The 27,486-nt window shown below is 31.1% G+C and overlaps 1 protein-coding gene and 1 pseudogene across 1 annotated transcript; both read right to left on the reverse strand.

Moving 5' to 3' along the window:
- Nucleotides 1-451: 451 nt before the first annotated feature.
- Nucleotides 452-6,458, reverse strand: LOC105144971 (uncharacterized). Its single transcript, XM_011054242.2, has 7 exons — nt 6,340-6,458; nt 5,862-6,052; nt 5,617-5,790; nt 5,216-5,417; nt 4,404-4,599; nt 4,239-4,324; nt 452-4,162 (listed from the first exon to the last, which is right to left on the reverse strand). Exons 2-7 carry the CDS (start codon nt 6,046-6,048, stop codon nt 1,096-1,098), a joined length of 3,912 nt encoding a protein of 1,303 aa, XP_011052544.1. The 5' UTR covers nt 6,049-6,052; nt 6,340-6,458; the 3' UTR covers nt 452-1,095.
- A 4,838-nt stretch (nt 6,459-11,296) lies between these two features.
- The window catches only part of LOC147910114 (uncharacterized), a 28,818-nt pseudogene continuing 12,628 nt past the window's right edge, over nt 11,297-27,486 (reverse strand).

Raw genomic sequence — 27,486 nt, forward strand, 5'->3', positions numbered from 1 at the left:
CCGACAGTGGCGAACCCGAATATCGTAGAATATTATTTGACAACTTAATATGAATAAATTTATTCAGGCAAATTGGATAGTTTTTAACGAGTCACTGCCGAATAGATTTCTAGAAATATTTTCAACGTTAGAATGCGTTAGAATAATAAATAAACGTTGTATACCTCTATTTATGTTTTTATATTCTTATGTTAATTTCTACTAAAAAATAGATAGACTCTTAATTTACTCTTTATGCAAAAAACTATGCATTTCGCGGGAGAGTGGTGTAGGATTTCTATGTCCAAATCCATCTAGAATAGCAACGTTTTGTAAACATTGCAGTTTACTTCAGGATTAGGAGCAACCTGATGCTATCATTTATTCTTTATCCTTTTCTAATGCTTAAAATTAGAAAAAGATAAAAAGTTAATCTACTTTGATAGAAACAGACATTAGTCAAATTTACATATTTCTTTCTATATTTTATTTTATTCATTTTTATTTTTTCATTAAAAAAAATACAAGTGTTGAAAGTTAAATCGAATGTTTTTAACTAAAAGTAAAATCTGATATTGTCATTATAAAACATTTATAGATAAAAAAATATTTATACACAGGAAAAAATTGAATTGTTCTTATTGATCGCTCAACATGTAAATCATGATTTGTAAATTATCAAATAAGTGCATGGTATTTACATGAGACATTAACAGACATTAATTTTTATAAAAAGAAAATTATAGTACATAGTAAAGTATCCTTATTGCTGACAACCGACAATATTCGATCGATGAGACTATACAAGACTCGATCGCGAAAGATCAACCCAATTGCATAACCGCAGGTAGCTTCGAATCGGTAAGAAAAGGTTACCTCCGGCACACAGTTCAAGTCTCGTCGATGCGTGTTAAGTACCTGCGATGCGTGACCTTTCACTATTGATTCACATGTCATTCTTTGCTGCCGCTTGATCATAATAAACACATCGTGAGAAAGGATTTGATGAAAATGCGCTCGTAGTACAATTTGAATGTCCCTCGCATAACTGAACAGATTAGATACTCTATATCTTATTAATCTAATTACGCAATTACTTAATCGTATTTACTTAGTCTAATTTTCCAATATTTGAGATTTGTAGATTTCCAGATGCAATTGATCAGTTTGCATTCTCAACGACGATAAAAATCTGTCAATATCAGTTTCACATGAATAAACATTGTTTATTAAATCATCACCTGATTTGTGAGCTTTAAAATTTGTATAATTATCATTAGTCTCCTGTCTCAAATATCGTGGTATGCGATTAGATCGTGATGATTGAGCGTATAGATGTGTACGGAAAGAACATACAGGTACACGTTCGCTCCAATAATCGCGATAAATTTGATTTGACAAATATGCTTCATCTTGTGCACCTAAATCGTAACATAAATTAGAATCTGGGATTCGCGGATAAAAACTTTGCACTGGACTCAACGAAGGTCGAGGAACTTTCTTAACATTTCTACTTGTAGGTAAATTTAGTGTCCTTGAATATCTTGCGGAGGAGACCGAATTACTTATATCTATGCTATCCTTTGGATCATATTTATGAGACTTTACATGTTTATTATGTTTGCCAAACACATCAACATTATTATAAACAACATTATTTGTTTGTACAGGTGTATATCTAGTTTGTACGTTTTTAACTTTATTATGTTGAACGTTTTTCTTGTCGGATTCTTTTTTACTGTTATTGGAGAGCAATATTTTTTCTCGGTTGTTCGAAGACTCTTTATCAATACCTATCAAATCCTTCTCAAATGGTGTAAATGAGATATTCTCGTTTGAGGTACTATGAATTTCATCATTTTCATCATTTGTTTGCAAAATTTCTATCTTTTCATATCTTTGATCGAAAATTGCATTAGTGGAAACGTCATATTTCGTATTTTGTACATTATGTTTATCTTCATTGGCAGCTGTAACTTGATTGGAATGAACTTTTTGCATTCTCCTTGTCTTCGAATCTTTTTCCTTTATTATATTTGTTATTGGAGCATCTACTTCAACAGTCTCATGCAATATACTATTATCTTGATTTTCCAAAAGTGGCAACTCCTCACACACTTGTGAATATTCCGTCAATTTATCACTTTTCGAAGAATTTTCAGATTGTTGTAAATCTTCCATTAATTTATCATCTTTTGTATTCCTTTCTGCTGTCTCTTTAAGAAGCGCTTTCATATCCGAAAACGATAAATTTTGATCTTTTATTTTCTGAATCAAATCACATGTTTCAGTTTCATTTAAATATGCTGTATAATCTATTATTTCAAATATTTTTTCATTTGGATTTTGATGAGTTCTAAAATATTGTAATGCCTTGCGATATTCTTCAATCTCAGAGTTTGACATCATTAAATTCGGCATATCTTCATCAATATTTATAGGATAAGGGAAAAATGCGTTAAATTTAGTTCCTAATATATAAAAACGACTCTTGAAATCTTCTATTTCTTCATACATATCTAATAAATTATTATTTGCATTAGATGCTGAATATGTATAAGTATCCTGCACCTCTTCATCACTACGGAGCTGTGGAAAAACACACAAAAAAGCCCGTTTCTGTATATTAAGGAAAGTTTTGAGAGCTGAAAAATGTTCTTTATATATTAATTTATAAAAAGAATCAGTCATGCCTTTATATGTATTATCTAATAAATTAATTTCAAACTCGAGTAACTCTTTCCACTTGGAAGCTACTCTCAACAAAGATTCTTCATCGTTACAAACATTATTATCGCTGTTGATAACTTTTGTAGCATATATTAATAAATAATTGTTTACTATTATCCGTATGTGATCATTCTCACTATTATCTAATTCATTTATAGGTAAACTATTCATAAAATCAGGATTTTTTGTAGAAAAAGTATCCTGAAAAATTTGTATAGACATTTTTTCATCATTATCCTCTTTATCGTGGTTAGACATTGCATCATTTTCTTCTTTTTTATTTTCTTCTTTATTTTCTTCTTTGTTAATTAAAGAATCTTTCATATATCGAATAACGTTTTCAATGTCTGAATCTGATAATTTGCAATTCTCTGTATCTGATAGAGCTACTTCAAATACGACGTCTTTATTCAATTCTTCCAAAGCAGAAGGAGCATCGGAGTTAGGTGTAATTGTAAATTGATATATGTTTCTTGATCTGGATGAGTTTAGAATTGATACTTTACTTTCTTCAGAATTTTCAACTACAGACTCTACAGTTGATACTTCTTTACATTCTTTAGAAGTATTAACTGCAGAATTAGCTTTGCTTTGAACATAATGTTGAAATAATGAACTAATTTTTATCTTTTCATCTAAATTAGATTTTGATTTTACACATGTATTATTAGAAACAGTTTTATGGCCTTTTCTATTTTTTGATAATTTACGTTTTCCACGTTTTTTAGTAGTATTTTCAACGTTCTTTGACGATAACATATTGATCGTCGTGTGTTTTGGTGAAATACTTTTACGTTCGTCATATTCTGTAAGAGTGATATTACTTTCCGTCGACAAAATATTACTGCTTGCTGTGCTATTGGGTGAAATATTATATTCTTCATGTTTCACAGTAGAAACATTATTTTCTGATGTTATGTCATCGACTACTGAAGAAAACACACGTTCTGACATAGATATTGTTATAGGAGCACCATTTTCAGATTCAACAACAGTTTTATCAATGGCTGGCAATTTTGTGGGACTAGTTTCAAATTCCAAATAAATTTTTTCAAATACTGAAGTATCATCAGTCCAAACATTTTCTGTATAATCAGAACTGAGCTTGAATAAGTAAAAATTCACTCCACTAATCGAAATTAATAATTTTCTGAATGATGAAAGCTCATTTTCGGTAACAATTGTAACAGAAATTCCATAAGATCCATAGCGACCAGCTCTGCCAATTCTATGTAAATATGTTGCCGGATCCGTAGGTATATCCAAATTTATGACCATATTAACATTTTCTATATCTATACCCCTTGCAGTTAGATCCGTGGTTAACATAATTCTATATTCTAAATTTCTTAAATTTTCAATCGTTTCCAATCTTTTAGTCATATCTTGATTTCCAACAATATATGAAGATGAAAAACCTAATGAATTAATTTTATTGCTTACTGATTGAGCCCTGTAATAACAGAAATAGAATAATTAAATTAATTAAATATTAAATATTAAATAATAATTAAGACATAATTACATACCGTGATTGATAATTTGAAAAAACTAGGCTTTGCTTAAATGGAATCTTAGTAAAAATTTTTACCAACTCATCAATTTTTGTTTGTACCTAAAAATATAAACAGATAAATTATATAGAATGTTTGTTAATAAAATTAATTTTTATCAATTTAAATAAAGAAAAAAACCTGTTTCATCATATTAGGATGTGTCGGAACCACAGCCACAAATTGTTTGATTCCAATTAAAACTGGTCCATCAATATTTGGTGATGTTAACACTGGAGAGGACATATAAGTTTGTAGAAATGTTTCTAAATCCCCAGGATAAGTAGCACTTGAAGCTATAATTTGCTTGCTGGATGGTAGTTTAGAAAATATATAACTATAGAAAAATATTAATATAACTTTAGTAATTTACAAGACAAGTTAGTAATGATAAATTTGATTGGATACAATGTGCACATATAGTACAAATTAAAATCTATTAAATATTAATCTACTTAAATCTAAAAAGCTTAAGCATTTTTGAATGATAGATCAATATACATCCATAAAATAATATAAATAATAGATCAATCCTAAGCAGAATCATAAGACTGATCTCGTAAGACTAAAACTTGTAAGTTCTTGTAATTTTATGAAATATCTTTACAGACAGCTTCTTGATAGCTGTAACATTTACGAGAAAGCGTAGATATTGACGAATGATTGTACATCTTACAATATGTGCATATGCAGAATTATAATATCAATCATATTAATATCTTGTAAGTTTTATAAGAACAAATTAGAACCTAACGAGTTTGTTTAGAATTGACCCATAAATTATATTTAGCTTACAGATTCAATTAGCTTTTATATATATATATATATATATATATATATATATACTATGCATGTTCTGTATACAACAGCCTTTAATATATATTACTATATTATATGTACATGCACATACATCTAAATTTATTTAATATTTAATTCTTACACTCAATACTAACTTGATATCTTTTTGAAAATTAATTTCCATTAATTTGTCCGCCTCATCAAGAACAAATAATTTAATTTTTGAAACTTGAAGAAATCCCTTTTCAATTAAATGTTTTACTCTGCCAGGTGCACCAACAGCTATATGACATTTGCTTAGCTTTTTTTTATCTTCTTCTATCGATATTCCTCCCACGAAATACTCAACTCTTAATCCTAAAATAATAAAACTCTTAATCCTAAAATAATAATTGACAAAGAGATAGAAACAACTTTTTATCGATATATTCCTCCCACGAAATATTCAACTCTTAATCCTAAAATAATAAAACTATTAATCCTAAAATAATAATTGACAAAAAGATAGAGACTTTTCTAGAAAAAGTATATAGCAATATTTGAAATTATTATATACCTTCTATTTTTGAACCTATTGTTTTAATAACATAAGTTATTTGAATCGCAATTTCCCTCGTAGGTGCTATTATTAAAACCTGTGGTGATCCTACCAAAATATCTAAAATATCAAGAGCTATTACACCAAATACTATGGTTTTTCCAGTTCCTGATTTTGCACGTACTATCAAATCTGTAAATTATCAACTTTTAATATAGATATCATAATTATTCTTTAATATATGTAACTATAAATTATATTACCGAACCCATAACGGCCTAATGGAATAGCTTTTAACTGGATAGGAGATGGTTTTTGAAATCCAGCAGACATTAGCCCATCCAGAATATCTCGTGGAAGTTTCATTTGAAAAAATGTAACATCTTCTTCTATTTTTATATCATTCGTCCTCTGTTTCTTATTTATGTCATGTGCAATATATTGAGCCATTTTCCTAATAATATATTATATATATATATAAATACATGCAAATGTAAAAAAAATACCAATTAAAATATAAATCAATTAAATAAAGCAGAAAAAAACATCTTTTTTTTATGTAACATTATATGTATTACATCAATTATAACTTTAAAAAAATTCTATCAAACAATAAATATTTTTCCTTCTTTATTCAAATTCCTTCACAAAATGTATAAAAAAAGTAATATTTGTTACAGTATTTAACATACTTAATATTAAATATGTAAATAATAATATAATTTATATAATTATACAAACTTTTATAATCAGGTTTATTTCTTGAGACACAATAAACACATACTTGTACATGCTCTTACTGGAGAGAAACCTGAGAGAGGACATAAAACATGATGATGATGGTCGAAAACCTGTAATCGCAAAATGCTGCCGCGCACTACTGCCCCCTGACAAAGTAGATGTAAACTATTATAACAAAGTCCACTTTTCTGAGGGTACATACATCCACTTTTCAAGGCTGCAGATGATAAATCGATATTTGGTTCGTATAATCATACTACATTCACAAACTATGGATCAAAAATATTCATCTTATATGCGCATGATGTTTATTTCGCTTATGCCCATTTTCACCAATGTAAATTAACTTTAATCTCGGTTCAACTTACTCTTCATCTTTTTCTAGTTCTAAAGATTAGAAAAAGAGGAAAAATAAATTAAACCGAGATTAAAGTTAATCTACATTGATGGAAACGGACATTAAAAGTATTAAAGTTATATTACATCCTTTTTTTTACGAATGTGCTAATATTTATATTTCAAATAAAAACTCAACAAACGAGAATAGATTGAAATGAATTGGAATGGATTCAGATTTTCAGAAATATTGATTCACGAATGTTAAAATGAATGCTTTTCAATTCTGAATACATTTTTATTCGTTTATAGGAATTGCATGAAGCATATCTCTATGCTTTTCAATCTAAAAATAATAATAGCTTTTTCTGTGCACAAACACAATTGTGAATTCAACTGTTCAATTCAAATTTTCAAATAGAAAATGCAGTTTTTTAATCCAATTGAATCCAATTAAATTCAATTAAATCCAAAAAAAGTATTTGCTATTTAAAATACGCATTCGGATAAAAAAAAATTCCAATCCATTCTCGTTTGCTGGAGGCTTAAACACAATAGGCATAGGCAATAAGCACAGGCAACAGGGAATAATGAGCCGTCCAATCAGAGTTCCGGTATGTAAGTTCAATATTATAAAAAAAGCTCTGATTGGACGACTCATTATTCCCTATTGCCTATCCCAGTAAACGAGAATGGATTAAAGTGGAAGTTGAAATTTTTTTTCCGAATGCGTATTTTATATATATATAAATAGAGAATATTTTTTTTGGATTTAATTGGATTCAATTAGATTCAATTGGATGCAAGTGGATTGAAAAACTGCATTTCCTATTCAAAATTTTGAATTGAACAGTATTCAATGCACAAACAAAACTAATATTATTTTTAGATTGAAAGGTGTAGAGATATGCTCCATGCAATTTCTATAAATAAATAAAAATGCATTCAAGATTGAAAAGCATTCATTTTAACATTCGTGAATCAATATTTCTAAAAATCTGAATCAATTTCAATTTATTTCAATCCATCCTTGTTTGCTGGGATACTTATTGTGTTTAAAAACTTAAACACAATAGGCACAGGCAATAAGGAACAGAGAACAGGGAACAGGGCTATAACGAGCTATCCAATCAGAGCTCTGGGATATAATATCGAACTTACAAATCAGAGCTCTGAATCCCTATTGCCTATTGTGTTTAAGCCTTAAGCCTTAATAATCAGAGAGAAACCTGAGAGAGGCCAGAGAAAGGCCTGCCGGTCTTTTTCCTTTTACCGTTCGAAATCGCCAGTACATCCAGTACTTTCAGTTTGGGAACTATATGACTACATACTTTTTTTGACACTATCGATAAAATCGTATCGTTAAAAGTAGATGTGACTCATCTCTGTAATACATCCTCAGAACAGAAGCGTGCCAATTATCCAGTATCTATAAGAGGGACAGTTTAATGGGTCCTTGAACGAAAAAATTTTAATTTCGCATCTGCTACATATGTAAATAAAAATTGTTGAACTTTAATAAACGAAATTTACAATATCTTATAAAATTATAAATTTATGTATCTTTACGCAAATTTTCAACCAGTATTTATTAAATATAATTACTAGAATAAGTCTCTATAATTACTAGCAATTATAGAGACTTTTAATAAATTCAATCTTTCTAAACATATATTGTCAATTTAAGGTATAATTTAGCAAAAACGAGTTGTAAAGGCCCTCCACCACCCCTGCCAATTTTTATCGGCAATTCTCTTTTTTTTAAATAAACTTTCTGTAAGTATATTCACCCATAAAATAAACAATCTATTAATAAATTTAGTAGCTCGTTTTTGCAGGTAAGTATATCTTTAATTTATTTTTTTATTTTTATGTCTAATTATTTTATTGTATTTCGCTAATGAAATAGAGAAATAACTTTTAAATATTATTTTTTATTGTATTAATACTTTTTACTTTTTGTCAATACATTGTAATTGATACGAAATATTTAAAATTATAAAATGAAATGATCAAATATGTTCCTTGGTATATCACGATATAATTATGATACCACATTAAACGACTCGCGCCGCTAAAACTAGTTATATATAAGAAATTGTTTCATTAATCGGAGAACATTAAAAATGTAACGAATATATTATTTTACTTCGTAATATGCGTTAATATTTCGGCAGTTAAACATTTGGCGTGAGACCTTGGGATGGAGATGGCACAGAGCGGCGCGTCATGTTTACGTTTATACGTTTCTTCTCATCCAACAATAGTGTTAATCTCCATTCCTCTCAGAGGCATCCTTGGGGGTTGTGGGCGGAGCGGCTATCGAAAGATCACTCACAATTGTGTCTAGGGAGCACCAATACACGGCCTCAAAAGTATTATCCTCTCTCATGCTTTCACGATAATATTCTTCACTAGATGTGGCTAACGCAATCTAGCATACCTTTCGACATCCTTAAGTTCACTAAGCTTAATCCTAAGATCCGCCTCACCATATATAGCAACCTTGCTCAAAAAATTCCTTATCAACATATCAGCTCGCTTTCTGAGTAACATAACTTTAGCCTCAGCAATCAAAACATTATTAGGAGTATTATAAGAAGAACGACCGTGTATGAATAAATCGAATAAAGTAAAGAACGGTCAAAGTTAAATGTTACGAATATTTTTATAATTTAATCATTAAATGTGATTGCGCGCTGAGGTAATATTTTTCGCAATAAGTTTCTTTCCATTTTTTAAGGGTTTTATTTAGAGGGGGTTATTAAAATGTTTCATAATGATTGTATTGAAAGACAATTATCAGCGCGCAATCACATTTAGAACAAAAGATTGATTATTCATACACGGTCGTTCTTCTTATAACATGTATACACGCGACCTAAATAATGCGTTCTCTCTATACATATCGATTATTGCGAGGAATATTTCCGAAGCCTCAGTGGTCGAGTTGGCTAAGACACTCTTCCCGGCAAGTTGAGAAGTCCCAGATTCGAATCCTGGCTAAGGTAATATTTTTCGCAATAAGTTTCTTTCCGTCTTTTAGGAGTTTTATTTAGAGGGGTTATTAAAATTTTTCATAATGATTGTGTTGAAAGTCCGACAATTATCGGCGCGCAATCATGTTTGGAACAAAAAATTGATTAAATATATTATTAGGAGCACTGTTTCTGTTTCCAAGTTCTGTTTCCAGTTCTGATTCCTTTAAATTGTGTTCTTTTTAATTTCAACTGCCACGATCGCTCCTTAGGATAATAAATATAGATATCATAGTCTGTAACAGAACGAATCACAGTCTTATATAATAAAAGTGCAGTATTTACCTCGACACTCCTTTTTTCGAAAGGTACTTCAAAATGGCGTTAGCTCTGTCAATCTTACCATGAACTTCATTTACTTGTTTATGAAATCTCAAACTATTGTCCAGCCAAACATCCAGGAATTTAGCCTCTTTGCAATTCATAACAGATACTCCGCAGATCTCAATATGAAGATGTCTATCCCATCCATCATATTTGGAGAATTCCACCAAATTTGCCTTACTCGGCTCCAACGAGAGACCCAAATCATCCAGATTTTTCATAATAACGTTAATAGCATGTTGTAATAATAATTTATTATTTTCTCTATTATATCCACATACATATACAGTTACATCATCAGCAAACTGGATCACCTCAATACCATCAATTAGGAACTCCATCCATGATATCTGCAGTATAGAACGCATATAACAATGGGCTGAGCACCGCCCCCTGCGGCAAATCCCTACGAACAAGTCTATTAATAGATTCATTACTATTTACTATAAACTGTACCTCTCTCTGATACAACCAGCTACTAATAAAATTAGCAATTCTGTCTGGACAACCCAGAGACACAAACCTACCAACCATAATAAAATGCACATGATCATATGCAGACGACACATCCAAAAAAGCAGCCAGTGTATATCCTCCAAATAACATCGATAATCTAATATCAGAGGTGATCTTAACAAGATTTTCTGCACATGAGCGTTCTCTTTTGAAGCCATTTTGGATTGCACTAAGTTTGTCTTCGCGTTCTGCCCACCAAATCAGTCGTTCATTCACCATACGCTTCATAATTTTTTCAACACACAATGACAAAAAAATCGGACGCACCTTCTCTTTACCAGGCTATAAAAGTCACCTGATATTTACTCCACTCATATGGCAACTCCTGAGTCCTCCAAACAATATTAAAAACATCCAATAAATATCTCAAGGCCTATATCATCTTGTACTCAGGAGCATCTCTCAGGAGCCGTATTACGCCTTACCATGCTCAGAGCTCTCTCGAGTTCCTCGTAACAAAATAAAGAATACAAAGGAGACTCAATATCCATCAAAGACCGCAATTCCAACTTAGATACTGCTCCATCGGGAGAAAGTTTTTAGATTTTCAAGATCTCCTCCTCTCTATTTTTAGTCTGCCATCTGTTCCACTCAATACTCTTTCTGACATTTTTAAAAATTCTCATTTTTTTCCAAACATAATAATTAATTCGAAACATACCAGTAAATCTATTAATACTCCTACAAAAGGCTTCGAAGCTCATTCTCTTCTTATGCTTAATAGTTTTCTTGGCCAACGCTCTACATCGCTTGTACTCAACTCACTTTTAAACATTTATCTCTTTTAAAAGCACTCAACGCCTCCTGTTCTTAATAGCCTTATTGAATTCCTCATCCCACCAGCTATTGAGATTATCGGATCTTTCCCGTACAGTTCATCTTTCCTGTTCTAATCGATCCAGGCGACGACCTGACGCTACATGTGCAGCATCTACCATCACTCTAATAAAACCAGCATATTGTTCAGATAGAGTATCAACATTCGTTAGTAAATCAGTGGATTCAGCAGAGAATCTCTTAAATTCAGATCTAACCAACTCCTTATATTTGATCCAATCTGTCCTTTTGATAGTGATTCTGTTGGTACGTTTACTATATCCTCTCCTGATTCTCAAAAATAAAAGCAATTGGGAAGTGATCACTATCCCAGGGATCATCCAATTAGTTATATTCAATAACATCCGCAACAGCAAGAGAACAAAATAAAAGATCCAAATTTGAGTTAAATTCTCCAATCATTCCAATACGAGAACATGTATCCATGTTGGCACAAACGAAATCTTTGCATTCCATAATCTCCTGGAGAGAATCCCCAGATTCCATAGCTACACAATTCCACAGAATTTCACAATCACATGAATCAAAATCAAAAAGGAGTCTGAAATTGACTCTAAGAGAACCTCCCAGTCTCCGATACACTGATACAATATTAAAGTTAATACTCAGATTAATGATTCTAATTCCTAGAACGTCCAATCCACCGTCCAATCCACAAAAACCGGAAATTATATTAAAATCAATGTCCTTCCGGACAGCTATCGCAAGACCATGACTCGGTTTCTGATACCTTTTGTAGCTGAAATATAGATACCATTAATATGTGGGCACTTTCCATGAGTATAACAATATCATAATCATATCCGCTGATACGTTTCTCGAGAGCTTCTGCTTTTTATTATTATATCTACGACAATTCCACATAAGGATTTTGAATTTTATCTAATAAAAAGAAGCAAAAAAGAAAAGGAAATAATACTCAGCTCACTAGCTGTTTCAATAACTCCTTTTCACAACATGTGAAGCAGCCCTCTCTTGCTGTTCCTTATTATAACTATTTATCATTGCATCCTCAAAAAAATCAATCGGATGTCATCTCAATCGAATTCCTGTTTCTTCTTTATCCACTCCCACTCTGCTACTGACCTGCAAGACCAATATAACCTTATAACACACAATACGCTCAATAAAAAATTCATCTTCATATGCACTCTTATTATATCTACTCCCATCGTAACCATTTACGACAACATCTCGCTTTTCTTCAGGAACGGTCTTAGGGCGTAAAGACTCTAAGACCCCTCTCTTTTCTCTATCAATATCCAACGCACGATAATTAAATTGAGAATAACATATTAATATGACAGCCCGTATTTGTATTTTTTGCTCTACTTGACTCACTACCTCTATTATCCGACCACAAAACTTTAATCGGAGATCGTATCTTATCGAAGCATAACTTCTATTGAATCTATATTTATATTCCTACTATTCTCACTACGCCTCTCAGGTACCTCTCTATCAACTCCTCAATTTGGAATTGATGGTCACATTTCAGGTCTTTCATATCTATTATACACAGGCCTGTCCACCGCATCCTCGCGTCCTTCTAGAATTAACCTCGCTTTACGGAAGAAAACATTACAGTAAGCCATAATAGTATCAATATTTTTATTCTTTTCAAACATAGAACAATGCCTAAATGTAGAACGATGAGCTCTACCACACTTACGACAGCAAGTCTCAACCTCACATAGGCCATGGGCCTCTCTTCTACAATTAATACATAAAGTGTTACTTTTAATAAAATGTTTAATATGGTCAAACTTAAAGCAATTAAAACATTGTCTCACAGACTGGATAAACGGTCTCACACATAGTTTAACTCTTCCATCAAAAATACATAAATCTCGACACAAATTATATTTCATATTATCATAATATTATCAGTCTCTACGTTAATCGACTTCTTAGAAGTTTCATCCCATTTTTTTCTGTACATGCGTTCCAATTTACTAACATTTTATCATCAATAGTCTGCCATAACTGAAGAGAGCCAATTCGAGATCACATCTCTTACGTAAATCGCGTGTTGATCCATTGTAACTAATCTCTTTGCTTTTCTCACAACCGAAAATTTATTTAAGTAACAGTTGGCATCTCCATCATTTGCAAATTCCACTTCAGCTGAATAATGGTCACCATCGCCATATTCACTGGAAAAATCTTTTTCTCCCACAAAATCATCCAAATCTTAACAGCATTTTTGTAGAAGTCAATTTTGGGGGAGCCTAACAATCAGATTAGCCTTTCCCACATGATTATCAGGATACCTGTCTTTCCTCACTCCTGAGAATCACGCTCAGAAATAAGCAACATCTCCCATCAATTTCCCATCACGTACAGCATATGCCTCCTTCTTCGATCGGCTGATATGATCGCTATCCTCTCTATCACATAGAAGAGCTCCCACCAACTCCCAAACTAGATGGCATTGCTACATCCACAACATCCATATCTCTATTTTCTAGATTTTCACTTTCCGAATGACCCTGATTTAACCGTGTATCAACACTCTGCGTATTACCAACATTATCCATATGTTTTTCAGGAACCCGATGCTCCTCGATCAGCCGTGGAATGCCTCTCCTATCCCCCTCCTGACACACCTTTTTATTATTAAACTTATTAACATCATATAACTTACTAATTCTAGTTTCTAATACTGATTCTAATACTCTAATTTTATCTTTTTTTTCCTTTTCCCTTCTTAAACTTCCCTGACTCAAGCAATTGTTCTACGCTACTTCATTTAAAACTTGTTTTTCTAAACTAATTATTACTACTACTATTCTCCTTCCTTTCATCGTCTACAACTCACATCCAAAAAAATAGCAATCAAACTACACGCATCCCTTTCGAGCGGGAAGCATCACTTATACGAGAGAAATAACTAAATGTATTTCCTATTACTCAAATCATGAAAAAAGATAAACAAAACAAAACAAAAAAAACTTCAATTATTCTACTGAGAAATTCCAAGACTCTATAGGAATGTAGAAACCGGGACACTCCACACGTCTACACCTCGGCATTTCACTTCACACTCTGGTAAATATATGAAACAAGGGAGGTTAGATCTTTACTTGTCAGATATCATTTTTCAATCATCAATCCAGATGTCTGGCTTCTAGATCTTCTGAGATATTAATCTTATGACTATTCAGATTAGAAAATCTGTCACAGCCTGGATGCTGGTAAGTATCGTATCGCAGCCGAGAACAACCGCTTCTCGAAGAAGAACGGCAACAAGGATGCGATAGACTAGGAAAGGAAAACATTAGAACACAAACACAAATAGCACAGTCAAACACGGTCACACTTACGCTCAAAAATAAAACATTCATATCGCAACACTTAGATCGCAGTGAGACGAAACACATCCGCCACGATCGAATGATGGGAAGAATATAAGAAATCTGTTTTTTGTGGCTGAACTAGTGTGCACTTTTGGAACTTAAAGTGAGATAAATATACATTTGATATTTGTTTAAAGAGAAAAAGAGAGTTCTAGAACAGTCTAGTACAGGAAAGCAGATCAAATTGATCCTCCCATAATATCTCAGCAAACGAGAATGGATTGAAATGAATTGAAATGGATTCAGATTTTCAGAAATATTGATTCATGAATGTTAAAATGAATGCTATTCAATTCTGAATGCATTTTTATTCATTTATAGAAATTGCATGGAGTATATCTCTATACTTTTCAATCTAAAAATATTATAATATTAGCTTTTTCTATGCATTGTGAATACTGTTCAATTCAAAATTTTGAATAGGAAATGCAGTTTTTTTCAATCTAATTGCATCCAATTGAATCTAATTGAATCCAATTAAATCCAATTAAATCCAAAAAAAAATATTCAATTATTTAAAATACGCATTCGGATAGAAAAAAATTTCAATTCATTTTAATCCATTCTCGTTTGCTGGGATGTAATGACAAATATATAAAAGTGAAATGCTTTGATGGCTGGCAGATAACAACTAATATTATTCAGCACTGGACAATATTAAAAGATCATAATTTTCAGTATCTTCAAACACAGTAGAATAAATCAAAATAGTGTCAAAAATTTCTTTGGCTCTGTTCGGCAACAAGATAGTAATTGCTTTAATCTGACACTTATACAATTTACACATGCTTTTAAAAAACTATTTAGTACGAAATTTTTAGAACATTCGGAAATCCAAAATTGTGTTTTTGATAATGATGATATATTAAATTTTATTAGAATGTCTAATATCAAAGAGTCCACAACTTCGGAATTTATTTCATCATCGGCGCATGAAATTTTAAATATTCCGAATCATGATTATCGTTCCATAACTTTGAAGAAAATGCATTAAAGTATGTATGCGGCTATTTAATTAAAAAGTGTACAGCAATATATCCATGTGATATATGTACAAAATATGTAAAATGAAAATAAGGCTGTGTTAGGTGATATTATATTATATTGTTCTTTTCGAATTTGTGAAAACGAAGAAAGAAATTTGTTTGAAAATTTTAACATATCTAGTAAGGACTTTTATAATTATAATATTCAAAAATTAGAAGAAATATTTGTTAAAAATTGAAAAGAATTGTTTTCAGAAAAATATTGGTAGTTATTTATTGCAATTGGCACGAAATATAACTGTTGAATTGCTGTGTCCAAATTTCCCAACTACTTATTTAATAAAATTATTTCTTCGTATATATTACACACTATCACAGGATATTAAATCATGTAAAAAAAATGAAAAAAATAATAGAAAATTGTTAAATATTAGGTATAGTAAAAAGAAATCCATTATTTTTCCAATAGATGGCTTTGGTAATCTGTATCACGCATAGACGAGATACAGATTACTAAAGCCATCTATTGGAAAAATAATGGATTTCTTTTTACTACACTTAATATTTTACATTTATAAATTTCTCCTATATTCTCTTTTATTCTATATTACATCATCATCATCAAATATCATTTATGATATAAATATCATTTTATTTTTCTTTATATGTACTAATTTTGTTTTTATTATATTATAATATTTATATTATTTCTTGTTATACGAATATATTTAAATTATTAAAATTACGATTTTGTTAATTCTTTTAATAGTTTTGGTTGAATTTATAATCTATTTGGATTATTATGTTGCTTTTCATCATTCTTTATTAAGTGTGCGAGAATGCACCGCGCGAAAAGATTCGAGTGAGAGACACACACTGGTATCGGCACACGGCTGGTATGATACACGACAGTAAAGAGAACTCAGTTTCTTTGTAATTTAACAAAAGAATTTTCTTTAATATGCACAATTACAAATTCAACAAATATAATTAATTAAATATTAGATTGACAGAATATTAAATGTGGTCACCTTTTCCCAATACAATTTGGAATCACGGTGATGAAAAATCTCGGCGATTTTCTCGGCACTTCTCGAAAGATTCGTTTTATAGCGGTTTCACTAAGCGGTTAGCACGGCGATTTTACGAAGCGAGATTATGATTCTAAGAACTCTAAGAACTTTTAGACTCTAAGAACTAAGGACTCTAAGAACTTTTTAGAAGTAAGAAGGAGGAAGGCGAGATCGAAGCATTTATTGCTTTCGGCCTGAGCTTTCTTTTTTGGGAAAAATCCAATAAAAATTTGCCACAATCGTAATTATTACGTGGCATTAGGTGTACAAAATTGATTGGCGCTTTGGATTCTTTTCTAACGACGTTCAACGTAACAGTCATGCGCGACAGAAAATCCGTGCGTGGGATTGGTGACAGCGCGTGACGTATTCGTCGGAGCGCGGCGCTCGCGTGCGCGAATTGAATCGTTCTAGAACTTTCGATTGTCCGTTGCCGGTAACGATAACTTGTTTGCGTGTAACTTGTTTTTAAAAAGAACAAAGAACGCCAAATCGCTGATTTTTATCGAGGATTTAGATCATGCTCGAGATGAAATCACGAGCTCAATTTATGCATGCGTTCAATGACAATTACTGTCGGTCGACTGAAAGAATTCTTGCTTTTCTTTCGAATTACCGATCTCAAACATTAAGCTAGTACACCCATTTTACGTTTTTGTTAACTTTAATATTTTATTATATAATTCAGCAGTGAATTCAGCAGAATTAATTATAATTTCATAATATAACAAGTTATTCTTGTGTAACATATTTCATTCTCAAATAATAAGATCTATATATATTAGGTGTGACTTTGCTCATTCGGTTTTCGTATAGATGGCTTTAGCGGTAGTGGTGATCGAAATAAATAGATCATAGACATCACACAATAAACTTGGGAATCTGTCAACATAATCCAAAAAGAAACATTAGTCGATTTGTGTCTGCATCATAAAGTTATTCTCGATTGAAAATGTCAGTTTACGAGCCAAATTCTTGTCATTTGCGGGAGGTTTTAATTTTCTGCTTCAATATGAAGAAATCTGCGGCTGAGGCTCATCGAATGCTTTCAAATATTTATGGTGAAGCCGCTATTAGTGAAAGAACGTGTCATAAGTGGTTTCAACACTTCAAGAACGGTGATTTTCGTGATCGAAGACCAGCATAGCGGTGGAAGAGAGAAGGTTTTCGAAGATGCAGAATTGAAGGCATTACTTGATCAAGACTATTGTCAAAATCAAAAAGAATTGGCACGATCATTAGGGGTGACTCAATCAGCCATTTCGAAACGTCTCAAAGCCATGGGAATGATTCAGAAGCAAGGAAATTGGGTGCCGTACGAGTTGAAGCCGAGAGATGTTGAACGACGTTTGTTTGCTTGTGAACAGCTACTTGAAAGGCAAAGACGGAAGAGCTTTCTGCATCGCATTGTGACTGGGGACGAAAAATGGGTTCATTACGATAATCCCAAGCGCAGAAAATCATGGGGAGTTCCCGGCCATGCTTCCACGTTGACGTTCCAAACCGAATATTCACGGCTTCAAGATCATGCTCTGTATTTGGTGGGACCAGCTCGGTGTAGTATATTATGAGCTGTTAAAACCGACTGAAACAATCACAGGCGATCAATATCGAACGCAATTGATGCGTTTGAGCCGAGCATTGAAAGACAAATGGCCGCAATACAACGAGTGACACGATAAAGTGATTTTGCAGCATGACAATGCTCGACCCCATGTTGCGAAAGTGGTCAAGACATATTTGGAAACGTTGAAATGGGAAGTCCTACCCCACCCGCCGTATTCTCCAGACGTTGCTCCCTCTGACTATCACTTGTTTCGATCAATGGCACACGACCTGGCTGACCAGCACTTCCGGTCTTATGAAGAAGTCAAAAATTGGATCGATTCGTGGATCGCCTCAAAAGATGATCAGTTTTTTCGACGTGGGATTCGTATGCTGCACGAAAGATGGGAAAAAGTAGTGGCCAGCGATGGACAATACTTTGAATCATAAATGTATAACCAGTTTTTTACAATAAAGCCTCGAATTTCGGAAAAAAACCGCATGAGCAAAGTCATACGCCTTTTATAATTTTTGTAATTGCGTCATTATCGTTTATGTATATTAATTGAATTTTTTGCATTGTTTAAATTTGATAATCGCTGTGTGTAATAATTGATATACATATATAATGTATTTAATTGTGTATGCATGTATATGTATAAATACTATGTGTTTTGGAGATCTTTAATTATAATTGTTTTATTTTTACATGTTTCAAGGATAATCAGGGACCAAAAACTTGAACAAGAATACTGCGTTAACTATGAGTTGCTTATATATTTTATGTATTTGTTCTATTTTAATGATGTACGAAAATTATTTTTTGCATTTTTATTAGGTTTTTCTTTCTCTGATTTGTATCGTAGTGGATTGAGATACAAATCAATGAAAGGATCCAATAAAAAATTTCCAATGAATTTTCTATGTTCTTTTCTTTCTTTGTATTGAGGTGGTTCGAATAGTTGAAATATAGATTAGAGAAAGAGATAGAAGAAAAGAAAATCATGATATATATAATAATATGTAACACAGTCATTCAATATTATCTTTATTTCTTACGTATTATTATAAAAATAAAATATCATTTAGTTTGAAAATGAGTATCGTTATTCTATTTATTAACGAAATTATTTGTAACATTTTAATACTTCTTACAAGAATATAAAGTGTACCTTTGTATATATATATATATATATATATATATATATATATATATGTATATATATGTATGTGTATATATATATATATATATCTGTATGTATGTATGTATGTATATATATATATATATATATATATACAGGGTTGGCCATATTCGACGGAAAGATGTTTTTTTTTCAATCATGGCGCTACGTCGTTACTCGATCTAACATCTCTGTCAAAAGTTACAGTGTTGCCAGATCTTTCCGTCGAATATGGCCAACCCTGTATATATATATATATATATATATATATATATATGTATGTATGTATGTATGTGTGTATATATATATATATATATATATATATATATATATAGGCATATATGTGTAATATTATTTTAAAATATACATAATATTGATAAACATATTTGTTTCATTCTAAAGTATTGTTATATTAAAATTGAAATTTTATTTATCATATTTTTAGTTGATTATTTTTATTCTAGATGTATAAAAAAAATTATTAATTTAATGAAATTATTTTTTTATATTAAAGATTTTATAATTACAATAATTATACTAATTCTTTTCTTAAATGTAATCTCAAATCTGTTTTTACATTAAATTTTACTTTCTACTGTTAAAATTTTAAGTTTGCGGCACGTTGTTTGTTTCCCTGTTGGATTGCTTTCGTTTTAGTTAAAATCTGCGTTTTGTGTGGTGCAATTTTAATAATTTACTAAAACGCAAGCGATCTGGCAGGAACACAAGCATCGTGTACTGCAGTCGTTAATTAAAATATTTTTACAGTATAACATTTGTATCATACAACATTATATAATTTTATATTTTCTTATTTTTGTATTTTTTTTTATTTTGCAATGCATTATAAATTTTTTTAGTTTTATTACATTTAGATTATATTGGTTCATCTAAAAAGTATCCGTGGTACTTTGTCACTAGATATATGACCATCAACACACATCTAGTGACAAAAAACCGCGGATACTTTTTAAATGACCCAATACAATAGCGCAACTCTCTGTTGGCACTTTTGATGTTAGTGTTTCCCAAAATGGAGTGCGCATGCGCGAAATAAGTACGTTCCCTAGTAGCGGCATCTGAATTTCTTTCTCAGTTGCTCTTTATTTTTCCGCTCTCTTTCTCTCTAGGTCGTTTGTATATCAAAATATACTGTGGTACTCCCGTGGATGCGCAGTAGGAGTGAATTTGAATAATATTTGGCTTTTCCCATATAACCAGCGCTATTATACGCAGGGAAATGCATATTGGGGAACATTTACTTAATTGGTTATTTCCAATATTGCTATCGCCATTATGCGCAATGTTTCACCTTATATTCTTTCCACCATAGATCGAACGATCTCTCGAGATTGAAGACAATATCTTTGTCATTATCATTTTCTAAGTTAATAAATACCAGCGTATAATTTCGTTTCCATGTAATTTCTTCAAATATTAATAATATTAAACTGTCGCAGAGGCATAAGCTTTAAATATCTTATGTATTATATTAATTAAAATTATGAACGATTGGCATAGAAACGAAACTATTATTACAAGTAATATTTTGATTTTTTTCGGTATAAATCAATGAGAAATCAAAGTGTAAAATCAGAATTATATATTTGCTAACTGAAAATTAAGCAGAACCAAAATAAATATAATGTTATAATGACGAAAACATCGGTTGATCAATTTTTAGTCATTTGACGTCATTCGTATCAACATGACCAGAATTTGACGTCAAAGTGACCTGTGTTTGCTGCCTGTGATATATGTAAAGTTTCTCTTTCTTGTAGATTGTACTTCTTGATTGAGTAGATCTGAGCGAAATTTAACTTAAAATTTATATCTTCTTGACTATATAGTATAACTTGTAAGACTTTTTTTCTCTCACGCGTCGAGTTGATCGCAAAGTCTTAGGGTGCAAACCCATGCAGCGGAACGAGAGCAGAACCAATCACAAGCGTTCCGCGTTTCGTTACGCGGATTCGAATCCCTTCATCTCCATAGAGCGCAATGAGCGTAAGCGGAATCAATAGTAAGTCCATAAATGATGTTTAAATATTGTATTTGTCATTTTTTATTATCATGTATCTAAGTACAGAATTAAATGCAATTCTCATTGAAAATAATGATTAAAGATATTAAAATTTATAAAATTAGTCTTAATGTGATTGTAACCTTTATGAAATAATGATTTATGTGATTGGTTGCGCAAAGTCTGCGCTCATTACGCTACATGGGTATTGGGAGTTCACGTTTCAACGTAACAAAACTGGCGGAATAATGGAACAACAACGTGATGAGTACAGAGATAAATTATTAGGTAATTATTCAGAAGACGCTCCTCACCTTCAATTTCAATGAAATTATGCTCATTCGACACGTTTTTGGATAAAAAAGAATAAGATAAACGAAAGAATCTGGCAGTTAAATGTTGTGCCTAGTCCTGCAAAGTGAGATTTAAAGTTGCCGACTAGGTTAGAAAATCTGTCATATCCCACGAAACACTGTGATGCGAGCATATGCTGCATCGCAGACTTTGCGCAACCAATCATAAATCGTCATTTCATAAAGATTACGATTGCATTAAAATTAATTTTACAAATTTTACCATCTTTAAGGATCGATAGAAGTGATGGGCCAAGTCCGATTTGACTTTGGAAACCTCACGTGGTAGGACCTTAAAGCTCTGGATTCAGGACTGCCAACTTTAGATAATATAATCTCTATCTTCTTATGTGGTTGTGTATTCATATACGTATGAACTAAGGGTGAAATCACACGGTCTGGAATAGGATTGCGGAATGTAGAATGCGTCATTAAAGCAACCAATCAGCTATTCCACACTTTTCCATTACGCAAGTTTTGTGTGCTATGTTCACACGACGCGGAAAAATGATAGTAAATGTGTTAAAGCAGTTAAAAAAATTATTATGAGATTATAAATATTAATTGTAAAATATTAAATACTACAGTGATAATTGTTTTTACAATTTGAAAAATTATATTTCATTTTAATAAGCAAATTATTAACATAAAGTTAGTAATTTTTAAATTATATTCACTCTGGATACATTTTTGACGCATCATGTGAAAAGTAGCGTGATGGAAAAGTGCAGAAAAAGACACACTGAAATCGCACGTAATGCATCATTATTTTTTTTTATCTTGGTATCTATATGCACTCAGATTTTATCATTTTGCTTCATTCGTCTCGATATTACATAATTCCATTATATCAATCAGCATCAAATTATTTTAACCTCTCAAAATATGACGGTTTATTACAAGAATAACTACACTCGCTATTCCGCAACATCAAATGCAGAATAGCGCTGAGTGGTTATTTCAATGACGTATTCTCTATTCCGCAATCCTATTCCGCGTTATGTGATTTCACTTTAATATGATTCCTGTCGAAAGCGAACGAGACAGCGAAAGAGAGCGAGAACTCGACATTCTGTTAACCCTATGATGCTGTTATCGTATGCGTAATGTGCAAGATCAGCATGCTGGAGATCCCACATTCTAATGTGTTCTATGTTTTTTTTCCTTTTTTCACATATTTTTTCTGAAATAAAGCTATTAATAAACATATTAGGGCGAGCATATTTTTATATCATTAACACAGTATAAACTAAATTAAACATTGAATTAATTAATCAACATTTGGGTATGTAATGTATAAAGAGAAGTTATTGTTAAATTATTAAAACAGGTTTTAATTAAAAATATTTTTTGCATTAATGCACTAAGATCCGGTTGCACCAACGTTACTTTGATTTTAAACGAAATTTAAAACTCTCTATCTCGTTTTAAAACTGAAAAGAGACAGGAACAAAAAGAATTTTAAGCTCGCTTAAAATTAAACTAACGTTGGTACAACTGGAGGTAAAGAGTTTATTTAATCTTAAAATTTTATTACTTTATATAATATATTTATTTATATTTTTATATCAAAATTAAGAAGAAAACCACCAGGAGAAAGAGAGAATAATTCTATTATTATTTTAATATTATTTATAATTTTATAATTATTAAATTAAATTATTATAATTTTAATATTAATATATTTATTTTAAGAATTCATTCGACTAGTCCAGCCAATACAGAGTATTTATAAAATATTTTATAAATATTCTGTGCTGTCTGAGAGAGTAAAGTTAATTAATTTTTATGTTTTCAATTCGTTATTTGTTACAAAATTAGTCATTAAAGAAAACACTTTTTATATTGCGCTCTTATTTATAAATTTCTGAAAAAGTGCTAGCGTATAATGGTCTCTCTTTAATTTTACTAATATAATTGTGTAAAATACAATAAATAATTATTACTATAAATACTGATTATGTAAATATGTAGATTTGTAACCTGTTAAATGACTAATTGTAACAATTGATGTTTAATCTGTCTGGTAGAAATTTTAATTCGATTAAAAAATTAATAATTTAATAGTCATGTTAATTATACAAATTCTTTTACAATGTTTTATTAATTTGTATATATACAAAATTATTAAGTTTTTTGTGAAGACAAATAAAGAATATTTAAAATATCAATATTTTAATATATAATATTAATATTTTAATATATTCGGAGGAGATCATGGCCATGAAAAAGTAATTTATTTGCTGTAGAAGGATCTGAAACGTCCATTTATTCTTTCAAAATGAACATTTAATACTCTATAATTATAATTTCCTTAAGTTCGATTATACGCTTGCTTGAAAATATTAATATTAGATCATATTGCTACTATTAATTTATTACAAGAAACATTAATTTGTTCATAGAATATTTTTTTTGTACATATGTATTTACAATGTATGCGTAGTTATGTTTAAAATAACATTATATTTACATATACGCAAATATGTGCATATACAAAAATTCACAATTCGCAGTGGTGCCTGTTAGCCTTATTGCTTTCTGTTACAAAAAGCCAGAAAGGATTTTCATATCAAATCTTGAATAGATATACGTGTGACACAGTGTATCATTACATCCTTGTTATTCGATAAGGATAACATGATCACTGTCTTGCACTGTCACTTGTAGAAAGACATATGATGCTTTATTGCAATACAAAATATAAAAATCAGGACTAGAATTATTATATTGAAAAGAAAACAAGCATTCCATCTATGAATTTATTTTCATTGTAAAATTCATATTCTCTCTTTCTCTCTCTCTCTCTCTCTCTCTCTCTCTCTCTCTCTCTTCTATTTATTTTACTACTAAAACACTAACACCCGGTTGCATCAACGTTACTTTGACTTTAAGCGAGACTTAAAGCTCTATCTGTCACGTTTTAAAGCGAAAGAGAGAGATAGAGACAGAGAGAGTTTTAAGCCTTCCTTAAAGTCAAACATTGGTGCAACTGGGCCTAAGAGCTTTAAATTTGAAATTACTCTGACATTTTTATTGTTTGATTTATTTGAAAATAATCTTTTCATAAAATCTGTTATTAAATTGAATGTTCTTATAATTAATTTACTTTTTATATGTGTACATAGATGTACTTCAGGACATTCAATTTTGACTACATCAATCATTTGACTTTATATAACGTAATTATAAAAACTTTAACTCATGATTCCATTTTTTTTGTACAGGGTGGGCCATCTATTGGTACGTTTTTAAAAATGCGATCAAATGAGCATACATTGATATTTTTTATTAATTTTTTTTTTGTTGTGAAGCTAAAAGTATCCGCGTCAAGAATGAAAAACGATTTCGTTCATGTGGCTCCCTCTACTGGCCTTACAGTATGCCATTCGGTCACCCCAATTATTAATGACATTTTGGACTACCTCGGCGCCAATTTCACTCAAAACAGTCGTAATATAATGTCATCCACTAACATCCCTTTCTCACGAACTTTCCTCACCAATTTGCGTATAGCTCCTTCGGTGGGTGCTCTATCACGACCCATATTTCTTTTCAAAATTCGTACAGTTTCGGCGACACAGCACTGACTTTGAAAATAAGTTTTTAAAATTTCAAAACGCTCTTCAAGAGAAAACATGTTGTTTCGTGCCGCGGACGGTATGACTAATAAACTGTCAAAATTTCGGGTCTGTAGCTCGTTCGGTGTTGCCATACGACGAAATTCAAAAACGTACCAATAGATGGCCCACCCTGTATTTGGATAAAGAAATAATTTTAGTTTGAATTTTTTACTACTCATTGACTCAATGAAGATTTAATTTATTTATAATATTTATTTATTTATATTATATCCAACCTCTATGTGATAGGATTTCAGTAATTTTATTTATATTCATTCTAACGTTTGACTATATTTTGGTTGTTGGTTTAAAGTGTAGGTATAAATTCAATAATTATATAAAAATATGTTCGTCCCAATATGTTTATTAATAACTTTATTTTAGAAAAAAATTTGTGAAAAAAAAGAAAAAAAAGAACGTAGAATTTGAATGTGGGATCTCCAGTTTATTGATCTCGCATCTTACACGCACGACCACGTTCTTACATATTGCTTTATGAACGTGGTATATAACGCGCATAGAAAATTGTAAATAATTAATATCTTGTAAATTATCGCGTTTTGAAATCAATTTTGCTATTATATATTAATAAAAAGTATATGATTACTAAAATTTATTAAAACTTACATGTTATCTCGAATGTCCTTATACTGATATACACCGAGCGGCCGATCGCTGAGAAAGCATTTTCGGTCTTCGATCGTTTTTACCAAGCGCGACAGATCGAAAGAGGATTTTTTTCAACAGGTTGTCTCATGCTGTCTAATTCGTTTTCGGCTACTTTCGGCACGACGAAGGCGAGAATTATCAATGCCATCAAAAAAAGACAAGGAAACCTATTACCTTTCTTTGTTTAACTCAATGTGAAGAATTTCCTTATGATTAGCAATTAGCTGTAACAGAACAGTTCTGATGACCTAGGTTATGCTCATTTTCCTTCTCGAAGAAATATTATTTCTTTATGAAACCTGTTAGGATTTCTTTTTTATATTACTAGGAAAACTCGTCAGAGTCAGATTTTGCAAATTGATTCTTGAAAATTTTTTAAAATAAAATTATGTACACCTTAATTGCACTATAGTATACATCGGGTGAGATATCAGAACAAATTTTTATTATGCCTTTTTTACAAAAAAAATCGCTCTGTACGAGCCTTCAGGAGCCTTTTCTGATTATGAATATCACAATTAAAATGCGATCCATCCAGATTTTTAGCAGTAATTTCGGTATAAAAAAATTCATCTTCGACTAGAGGTCTCTCCTGTCAACCTTAGTCATTATTTTCAATAAGAAATGCATTTAATTCTGTACTTAGATACATGATAATAAAAAATGAATGATAAATACAATATTTAAACATCATTTATGGACTTGCTGTTGATTCCGCTCATTGCGCTCCATGGAGATGAAGGGATTTGAAATCGCGTAAAAGCATAATAGGCATAGGCAATAGACACAGGGAACAGGGAATAACCAGCTGTCCAATCAGAGCTCTGAGATATAATATCAAATTTACACATCAGAGCTCTGATTGGACGGTTAAAATGTGTGCCGAAGGCATTACATTTGGTTCCATTGTAGTTATAAATATATTATAGAGACTCGTTAGAAGTTTACAAATCTGCATAATCTGCATAATGTAAACTTCTTAATAAATTTAAAAAATTTTATGATATAGCACAGAAAATTAATGAGTCAATAGATATGAAGCTCCGAAGTCGCAGAATCTAAGTGTCTGTTATATCTCTAAGATAACTATAAAGATATATTCTTTTATGTATTGGGTCATCTAAAAAGTATCCGTTTTGTCACTAGATATATGACCATCAACACACATCTAGTGACAAAAAACCGCGGATACTTTTTAGATGACTCAATATACAATAATATTGGGTCATCTAAAAAGTATTCGTGGTTTTTTGTCACTAGATGTGTTGACCATCAACACTATCT

This window comes from Acromyrmex echinatior, chromosome 3, assembly GCF_024713525.1.
Source record: "Acromyrmex echinatior isolate Ae372 chromosome 3, ASM2471352v2, whole genome shotgun sequence".
In the NCBI taxonomy this organism is placed as follows: Eukaryota; Metazoa; Arthropoda; class Insecta; order Hymenoptera; family Formicidae; genus Acromyrmex; species Acromyrmex echinatior.

Bases quoted from the DNA above. Each gene is read 5' to 3' on its own strand.
- LOC105144971 (XM_011054242.2), bottom strand. From the start codon at position 6,048: ATGGCTCAATATATTGCACATGACATAAATAAGAAACAGAGGACGAAT. The intron at 5,791-5,861 runs GTAATATAATTT...GATAATTTACAG, and splicing joins ATTAGGCCGTTATGGGTTCG to ATTTGATAGTACGTGCAAAA. The intron at 4,163-4,238 runs GTATGTAATTAT...CTGTTATTACAG, and splicing joins TTTTCAAATTATCAATCACG to GGCTCAATCAGTAAGCAATA.